The 10,352-nt window shown below is 32.4% G+C and overlaps 2 protein-coding genes across 2 annotated transcripts; both read left to right on the forward strand.

Annotated features, from left to right (window-relative positions):
- Positions 1,498-3,909, forward strand: LOC109355457 (transmembrane protein adipocyte-associated 1 homolog). Its single transcript, XM_019598631.1, has 6 exons — positions 1,498-2,010; positions 2,770-2,961; positions 3,047-3,209; positions 3,289-3,391; positions 3,486-3,567; positions 3,685-3,909. Exons 1-6 carry the CDS (start codon positions 1,732-1,734, stop codon positions 3,760-3,762), a joined length of 897 nt encoding a protein of 298 aa, XP_019454176.1. The 5' UTR covers positions 1,498-1,731; the 3' UTR covers positions 3,763-3,909.
- On the forward strand, positions 7,692-10,285 carry LOC109354295. The gene has a single exon (XM_019596693.1). The coding sequence runs from the start codon at positions 8,080-8,082 to the stop codon at positions 10,261-10,263; it is 2,184 nt and encodes a 727-aa protein (XP_019452238.1). The 5' UTR covers positions 7,692-8,079; the 3' UTR covers positions 10,264-10,285.

The following is a 10,352-nucleotide window of genomic DNA, read 5'->3' on the forward strand; positions in this document are numbered from 1 at the left end:
CACTACTATGCTCTCTGTATCAGACAAGTACCACTTCAATGATTAATACATAAATGAGGGTATTTGTGTCATTTAATGATATAATGGTTGACTTACCTGTGTGTTGATCGATTTTTAGTTTCTTTTGGGCAAGGAAAAGAACAAAAGGAAATACGATGAAGGTATATGAGTGGACATTTGTTATCCCAAAATAGTATATTACTTTATGTGTCATTGTTTATGATTGATCAGGATAATAATTAATTATTAAAATTTTAATTTATTTTTTTAATTCATCACAAGCATTGCACACTCTATGAAACAGTAGATGTGCTCTCAAGGTATTCATAATTGGTGGTTTTATGGAAAAAAAATATAAAGATATGTTGAACTAATTTATGGTTGTTTAATTCTATTTGAGCAATTAATTTATATTTTACGAAAAATGTGTTAAGGGTGCCTAATGACTTATCTTTTTGTAAATGAAATATTTAAAAAATATTTACCAATCTCTTCTCTCATTACATAAAATTACAAACCATGCATTGTTTTCCCAAGGGTTGATTTGTTTTTTCTTTCAATGAAAGATTAATTCTCGGGTAGGGATGATAGTGCTAGTCTTACTCATCCTCATATCCACATTTCAAAAAAGAAGAAATGACACATCTATTTCTATAGAAATTTTAATACACCTCTTAAGAAAATATTTTTTAAAGTGAGCATATCTATGCACCAAAAAGAATGAACATATCTTTAATGTGAGAAAATGATATATATATATATTTTATCAATGTAAATATTTATTCCAATTAGTACATTTTTATCATTTATTTAAAAACTAATGATAATTAAATATGAGTGGTAAATAATACAATGATAGCATATTAAAATTATATATTGTTTGTATATACATTTATATTTATATATATATATATATATGACATCACTTATGTGTTTATTGAATTGGTGGACATAACAAATAAAGTTAAATCAAGTGGGTTTATTGAATTGGTGGGCATAAATAAGTTAAATCAACTGGAAAAGCTTTATATTAATATTTATATTGATGCACAGAACATTTTTACATCTGTATTTCTATTTTTCTTAAATAAAATTTTAGGTTAGGAGACGAGGGTAAGATATCTTTCATGTAAGGGATCCACAATAAAATTAACCATCACTTAATAATAGGTAGGGTAAATATGCTAATCAAGTCCAAACTCCAAACCATAATAAGCTTAACATGTAATATTTGGCAAACATCTATATTCTTAATTTAGATAAAATAAATCTCTATTAATGAAACTAAAAGAAAAAATCACACCCAACAAAATAAAGTTTAATATTTATATACGTTGATAATATAATTTATAGACAATGAGTGTATCTCTATCTTTCATAAAGTTTGAATATTAATTCCTTTTACAGTCTGTTATACTATGTAAAAATATGGATGCATTTTTTCCAAATAACAAATTTGTTACTAAGATCAGTTAGATAATGAAAAATCTAAATTGGTTTCCAAATTTTTGTAATCATTTGTTAACAGTGTTCACCGGTACCCGTGAATGAAGTGATTCCTAAGCGCAACCAAAGACAAAAACCTTTGTTCTCCGATTCCGAGGATTCCTATGTTTCTATTCCACAACATAGAAATTCAATCAATCTCACCCCTTCAATTTCGCTTCCCTCAATTCCAATTCCCTTCACCCCATTCAAAAATTTGGGATTAGGGTTTCTCCAAAGCAACCAATGAACAAAAACCGTGTCCTAGTAGAAATGCTTCAACAATCAGTGGAAGCATCAGGTCCAGTTTCATCAGAGAGGTTCAACAATTGGGTATCGGAATGCCATGGATTCTGGCACAACGCTTTTTTGTTAATCGCATCGTTTCTTTTCGTTTTGTATTTGGCATTTCAAGCCAAACAGAGCTTCCTCAAGCTCTCACATGGAAGATCCTATATCATTATTTCTTATTACATCTCACTCTGGCTTATTAGCCTCCTCAACCTTGCTTGGTGCTCTTTTCAGGTTTCTCTATTTATCTTACTAATGTTCTTCCACATTTACTTTAATCTAACCAATTTTCTTTTTTTGTTACTTCAGTTTAGAAGGTTTTGGTAAGAGTGTCATTGCATGAAATCAAAAAATGAAATGTTTTTTTTTGTGAATTGATGCTTTTGAAAATAGAGAATTTGTTTATGAAAATAGTTTATTTTTTACTTCTAGTATATGAGATTATTGAGAGATTGTTTAGGCTTATGAAAATAAACGTATACAAATATTTTATGATCTTCCTATAACTTTTTATTAGCTTATTTATGTAAGGTTATCCGAGAAAGTTATAAAAATGAGTTCTTTTTAACTAATTTCAGAAAGCTGTTCAGCGAAACAAATGAAGAGGTTATGAAAATAGCTTATGACCTTGTATAAGTTCTTTTAGCTTATTTCAGTAAGCTTATCGGAGGAGCTTATGATATAAGCTAAAAGGACGTCTGAGGAATATAAGCTCCTATGCGATAAGTACTTAATCAAGTTATTTACTCTCACTCATCCTAAATATAATACCACTGCAATAAAAACTTTCTATCTTTGATTCCTTAACCACTGTTTAGTAATATGTTTACCTAGTTTATGTACTTTAAATTTCATTTCTGTATATTGATTGTGTCGATTCCTACATGTGTTGGACTTAAAATGCTTTTTCCGATTTATATGCACTGGGGCCTTGGTGATGCAATGATACCTGAAAGGTTAAAAATAAAATGATTGTATGTTATTATTACCTAGGCATGGGAGTGCTCTTCTGGGAAAGTTATGACATGGAACTTGTTATCCTTGTTTACTACATCTGGAATGCTGTTTCTAGAAGTGAGCTTGCTGGCTTTTTTACTTCAAGGAAATACTGCCAGTGGCTTAGAAGCTTTGACGCGAACTTTTGGTATATCAGGGATCATTGTTGGTTTTGATATATTGTTGAAGGTAAGTATTCTTTGATTTTCCACTAGAACCCTACCAGTCTTTGTGTTTATCGATGAATCATTGCACCTTTTTTCTATTTTGTTAGGCTATATATCTATTTGCATTTGGTATCCCATTGTTTATTGATAGCAATGATGGGACTCAGCACGCAAAGTGGAACTTGTGGGTTGTCCACAAGTTGTTGCTTACCGTTGTTTATGGTTTCATATTGTTCATGTATCATTCCAGGTGGAGAGAAAGGTTGCCTGGTAAGTTATTTGTATGGATTGTTACATCATGTCTGTAATTTGTTTAATTATTGCTTAATTTCGTTTTTTTGTTTTGCAGCAAGACCTGCGTTTTACAAGTATGTTACAATTATGTTCATCTTCAATGCAATTGCACTATTTGCTTGTGGCCTTACTGGAAATGGTGCTGCTTTTGGTTTCTGGTCAGATTCTCTATAGCATTGCCAAAATTAAATTATTTTAGGCTTTTTTCTTTGGCATCTTACCCTGAAAGTTTGTGTTTACTTTTGTTCACAGGTTGTATCGTGTCACAGTTGTATTTTACCATGCCTTTTATCTTCCTCTTCTGTACATAACATTTCTGGCAGACTTCTTTCAGGTTAAAATACTGGACAGTTGATACCCTTGGTTCAGTTTTTTCAATTCAAATATTGTTTTGATTGTAGTTAGGTTCTTCTATTGATCTGACTGATTGTCCTTATTTTGTTGATTACAGGAAGAAGATTTGCACTTGGAGAGTGTGTATTACTCTGAAATGAAAGACGCCGGTTTCTTCGAATCAGATTGGGACTGATGTGTTATATCAACTGTTACATTAGACATGGCTTCAATATGCTAACTGTAGGACATCCCTGTCAAGAAATATGTAAATAAAGTAAGTTAACTTTGTAGATTTCATTGTTGTATTAAATAAAACATGTTACTAGACATTACAAACTTCCTGGAGTATGAGTTATTTTCTAGATTCAACATAAAAGGTAATTAAGGATAGTAGGTGTTCATGTAGGAAAGGACATCAGGAGACGCTCCCGGTCCATGAACACCCCTATCCATCCTTGATTACCTTTTACATGTGTAATTTCAAGCTTTTCATCAATTATTTGATACTACCAAAAGTATCCTTTTACCCTAAGGGTAATGAACTAATCTCTTTCGGGGTGCGTGACTGCCCTCCCAATAAGTGTTGCTTCCAGGAATCGAACTATCAATCTTTGAGTCATCTTGAGAATATAGTAAGGTCTTCCACGATTAGACTAATGGCTCATTGGTAGCTTTCCATCAATTTGCTGCCCTACCATAATTACCTTTTACAGCGGGTCCAATTTCAAGGTTTTAAAGCTGTTCTAAAAAGTGTGTTGCTCCATATGTCACTTGCTGGTTGAAAAAAATGTATTTGTTAAAAATTTAATAATTAAGTATTTTTCTGATCAATCACAAATAATGACACATGAAATGGTATATTTTGTGTGATAGAAGATGTGCTCCTCCGCATATTGGCATGTTCTACCTGTATTTGGTTGTGTCCATTGTTATGGGAGGAAAAGTCAGTTATATTTTAAGACCGTCCTATATATTTAAAAACCTTGCATAACCTTTCTTACATGATGAATACATCAACAGCTGCACACTATACATCCATGTTTAGCTCGATTTAAGTTGCATTGCATTGGACTAACAAAATGATCGATGATACTCATGAAACTTGAAGCCAAAATCTTTGTAATTGTTTTATGGGAGACATTACAAATACTTATTTTATTGGCCTAAGGTGGTTAATGCAAGATACATCATCCACCACCTTTGAAATGAGGAAAATAAGAGTCTGAATCAGCTCTTGAATTCTTTCCCTTGACAATATGATCCATGATACTCTTGGTAAAGAATAGTCTAACAGTATTCCATTGACTTCGATAGAACAAGGCTTGGAATCCATCGTCCATGTGTGCCATGGAAGAACTTCATATTTCTATCCCCATACGTTAGCCATTTTCAATGGGAGTTATGGAACCACAAAACTTCTTCACACAAAAGAACTTCATCATATTCAACCCTTAGACACCTCTGTAACTCCACCAAGAGCTCTCACTATACCATTCAGAAGGCGCATGAGTCCTATTTTCTTCTGTTAGGCCCTTTGTGGTTGCCAAAATTAGGCAAATGATTTACATTCATATATGTTGCTATCTGAGCTGCTAATTCATATTAAACAAGAATACATAAAGTCCAAAAATCTACTAGGGAACACCTGGAACCTAAGGCTATGTTTTGTTGGGGTGAAAAGGGGTGGAAAGAAAGTGGGAGGAATGAAAGAGAAAGGAAAAGAGTTTTTCCATTGTTTGGTTGCATTGAAAAGAATGAAAGAAAAAAATTGGTGGGCCCATGTATTATGTTTTCTCTCTATTATTGAGAGGAAAACATGTAGAAAAAATGATTTAATATGTATACACTGTCAGTGTAAGTGTTTTTTATATTGTCAGTCAATCATCCACCATTGATTTATTAACCACCGTTGACTTTCAAACAAAAGTAATACAAATCAATAGTGGATAACGTGTCGACAATGTAAAAAACTTTACATTGTTAGTGCATAGATTTTAAACTCTAGAAAAAATTGTATCAGAATTGATTGTCACAAAGTATATCTTAAACTATGTTACAAACCAATGACGATGAAATAAAAACAAAAAAAAATAAAAAATATTTAATTTTTTAATTCACATTGCATGTTTTCATTGGTTTAAAACATGATTTGTGACATACTTTGAGATACATCTCTTTAATAGAATAAAGAAAATATGATTATTAATAATAATTATATTATTTTCCCTTCATTTTCTTTCTATTTTATATCATATCAAATAACTAAAAATCATCACATTTTTACCCATTTTCTTCTCTCAACTTTTTTTCTCTAAACCAAACACAGTCGAAAGGTGAAAATATTGTATTGAAAAATGATACATTGAAATAAGTAAAAGGTGATAACTTATTTTTTAATACATCACATCATTTAAAAAAATCTTCCTCCAAAAATTAGAGAGAATTTCTTAACTCAACTAATATTATGAAACTCGAGTCGGACATAAATCGGAAGATGTTTTGTATTAGATTTAATCAGTTAAATTATCCGATTAGACAAGATGATACAAAATTTATATAATTAATAATTGTATATAACTATTTTGAAGTACTGTATTTCAATCTTTTTAAAAATAGAATAGAACAAAATATTAAAGTAGTATTTCGTATTTTTTTAATTTTAAGTAAATCATCAAGTTCATTTCCTGAGTTATTTTAGTTTAATCAGATTTAAAATAGAAAAACTATAAATTCCTATGTTCGAAACGGGGTCTAATTCCTCATTCGATTAAGAATGCAAACTAAAATCATTTTCAAGTTTGGTTAGTGAGTAGATGTATGGTCCCGTTCTTACAACATTACTCATAACTCAATAATACTAAAATTGAGAATTTAGATTAATATTAAGTGTAACAAAACTTGACAAATAAAACAAAAATGAATAATGGCTAGATTCATTTATTAAGTTAATAGTAGTAGCATAGGGTCATTTGGGTTTTTCCGCTCGATTTCAAATTTTAACTTCATTTTTACTTCCCGCGTTGTGGCGCTCGTCTGTTAAATGCTTCTATCTCACTGACTTAGAATTTGACACTTTCACACTCTCTCGCACAGTGCAAGTAAGTTCCATCCATTTCCTTCTTCAATTTACAGTTTAGGGTTTTAACTTCATTTCTTCTATTCCTCAAATTCTGCTATATTTGTCTATTATGCTTGCTCTTTCGTGTTTTTCTTAATGATCAGTTCAAATGCTGATTTTGATTTTCCTCCATATCATCAAATTTCAGATTTAGATTAAGCTATTTATTACTATTAGTGCTAAAGAGACTATCTCGTAGTAATAGCTGAGGAATTTTTGGGAGAAAAGAAAAAAAAATCATGGAAATTTGATTTTCATTCCTAAATTGTTATCTTCGGAAATCTAACTTTGGTATTATACTTTGTTACGTTCTTTTATTTTTACATATTTTTTCTCATAGTGGATCAAATTCTAATCATTCTACTGTTCGTAGATTAGTTATGTAGAAATGAAATTTTTACTTCACATTTGCAAATTACCTTAAATCGTGTATTTTTTTTTCCTAAGTTGTATAGAGGTCTTTACTGTTTTAATTTTGATTTTTTAAATTATTTCTCTTTGTTTTTTACTTGTCCCGTATATAATTTAATGGAAAATATCCATTTGGTACCTTTCACGGATTTTTTTAATGATTCGTTTCCTATATAGAAAACATCTTGTATCATTGTTATTGTATTTCGAAACTTTCTAGATTATCATGAATGATTTCTTGAGATTTTTACCATATTTATATTCTCTGAATTATTATTTTTTATTTAATTAAACGTAGGATTCTACCTTTAATTTTAAATATTATTCTTGAGTTTGTATTATATATTGAATTTTGAATGATTGCATTCTTGCATGAGTCAATATTTATATATTGTCATTATAAAAATTTATACACAGTCGCTACTTCATCCACTATTCCTTTGGATTACTTCTTTGAAGGGTCAAAGATGATTGAATATGAATGGTGAATGATACAATGAGATTATATAAAACTCATATAATGTTAGTGCATATATTTTTTCTCATCTTTCATTAATATTCTTGTTTATACTTTTGTCTTTCTGTTGTCTTTATTCATAATCCTAATCTTATTTTCTTAGTTACTAAAGTTGAAACTAAAATCTCATGCTTCTTTGATTTCAAATGATGTCGAGTATGCTCAACAATGTTCCCAGTCTTTTGGTTCCAAATTAGATTGGTTTTATCTTTACTCTCAATTTCCCACTACGTTGTTGTAGAATGTATGCAGCTTCTTCTATGGTGCTGGCTTTTATTGTGTTTGCATGAAGCATGTTTGTATCTACTATTTTTGTTTTTGCAAGTAATGCATGACATATTGGTCGTTTAATTTGGGTTAGTTTTTCTTGCTTCAATTGTGTAAATCAGGTTAAATATTGCACTGTTTGTGGAATGTGAATAGATTCAATTACAAAAGTTGCCTTCTGAATAGAACTAAGTTGAATGAATTTTGATATCAATCCACACATGGAATGCAATAAAGATGAGGCTACGAAGGCTAAGCAAATTGCTGAAAGTAGAATGCAAAGTGGTGACTTTGTAGAAGCACTGAAGTTTGCTGTGAAGGCTAAAAAATTGTATGCTGATGTTGAAAACATTGCTAAAATTCTTACAGTTTGTGAGGTTCATAGTGCTGCACAGAACAAATTATCTGGATCTGGCATGGACTGGTATGGAATTCTTCAAGCTGAACGATTTTCTGATGAAGCCACCTTGAAGAAGCAGTACAGGAGGCTTGCACTACTACTTCATCCTGATAAAAATAAATTTGCTGGTGCAGAAGCTGCTTTCAAATTGATTGGAGAAGCCAATAGGGTGTTGAGTGACCGAACAAATCGTTCTTTATATGAGATGAATTGTGGAGTCTCTATGAAAACTGCAGTGCCTAAGACCTCATCCCATCACTCAAATTATCAGAATAAATCTTATTCAAACCCCTCTTTTGCTTTTTTGAATGTGTTTCAGCAAGCTGGACAAGAGACATTCTGGACATCTTGTAAACATTGCAATACTAAATTCCAATACTACAAAGTCTACGTAAATGCAAGCTTACTTTGCCCAAAATGTTTGAAATCCTTTATAGCTCTTGATTTGGGGCACCAGGGTGTCCCACCAGGACATACTTGGAAATCATTTAATAACCAAAAAGAGACTCCGAGGTATGCTCCACCAAAACCACCCTCAGAGGTTAATCGTGAAAAAACCCTTGGTGGAGGACATGCTCATAAGTTTGCTCCGTCACACCCTGCATCTATGGGAAAAAGAGCTGCTGGAGTTGGCAGGCATTGTAAAGGTGAACAGAGTAAAGATGGATATGTGGCTAGAGGTGTGGCAAAGGGTAAGGTTCATAAATATAAAGCCATGGGGCCACGAAACTCAGCAAATGTTGGAAGTAAAAGAGTAAGGCAGTCAATACCAGATTCAAGAGAAAATTTCGATGCTGGAAATGGTGATGACATGAAAGATGCCAATGTCCAAGAAAATGTTGTTGATCCTTCTAGAATTAATGCTAGGAGATCTTCCAGGAAAAAGAAGCATGTTTCATATGCAGAAGCTGATGTTTTTGAAAGTACTTCCAAAAAGCCACGACCAAATGAATCATTTAACAACAATCAAGTTGAGGAAATGAAAGAGCCTGCAAGTGGTGTTGGGCTTTTGAATAACAATAATCCAGTTAGTTTTGCTGCTGCTGCGGGTGATCAAAACAGAGAGATGGGAAATCAAGTAAGTCGTCCACCTGAAGGAACATCTTTAAGCAATAAAAGCAAAATTGACCATGTTCAAGGAGAGGGGCTGTCCAAGTCAGAAGATGTTGATGTTAGAATGTCAAAAGTGGACAATTGCTCTCCGTTGAATTCAAATGCCCCTTCTGGTCCAGATATTCAATGTCTTGATGCTGATTTTAGTGATTTTGAGAAGGATAAGGCTGAAAGTTGTTTTGCTGTCAATCAATGCTGGGCTATTTATGATGATGCTGATACTATGCCAAGGTTTTATGCTCTTGTCAAGAAAGTGACCTCCCCTTTCAAAGTGCAGATTACTTGGTTGGAACCTGACCCAGATGATGAAGGTGAGATAAGTTGGTTTGATGCAGATTTGCCTATTGGTTGTGGTAAGTTCAAACTTGGTGGTTCTCAGAAAACTGGAGACCGTGCTTTGTTCTCTCATCAAATGCATTGTATAAAAGGAAGTGGCAAAGGGTCTTATCTGGTATGTCCTAAGAAGGGAGAAACGTGGGCAATTTTCAGAGATTGGGATATCAAATGGAATTCTGATCCAGAAAAGCATTTGAAGTATGAATTTGACTACGTGGAAATCTTATCCGATTTTACTGAGACTATTGGCATTGAAGTTGCTTATCTTGGCAAAGTGACAGGGTTTGTTAGCCTCTTTCAGAAAACTAAGAAAGGAACAAACATATTTTGTGTTCGTCCTAATGAACTATATAGGTTCTCACATAGAATTCCTTCATATAAAATGACTGGTAATGAAAAGGAAGGCGTCCCAAGCGGATCTTTTGAACTGGATCCTGCTGCCTTGCCTTCTAATCTCTTTGAAGTTGGTGATTCTGGTGATGTGAAGATGGAGATTGAAAAGTTGGTGGCTAATGGGAGGATTGACATTTGACAAAGGAATTATAACCAGGAGTAATGATGCTGTAAGGAGCCAGAAAAAGTATGGATAATGGTTAGGAATGTTAGGTACTACTGCTGCAT

Source organism: Lupinus angustifolius, chromosome LG08 (genome assembly GCF_001865875.1).
Source record: "Lupinus angustifolius cultivar Tanjil chromosome LG08, LupAngTanjil_v1.0, whole genome shotgun sequence".
Lineage (NCBI taxonomy): Eukaryota > Viridiplantae > Streptophyta > Magnoliopsida > Fabales > Fabaceae > Lupinus > Lupinus angustifolius.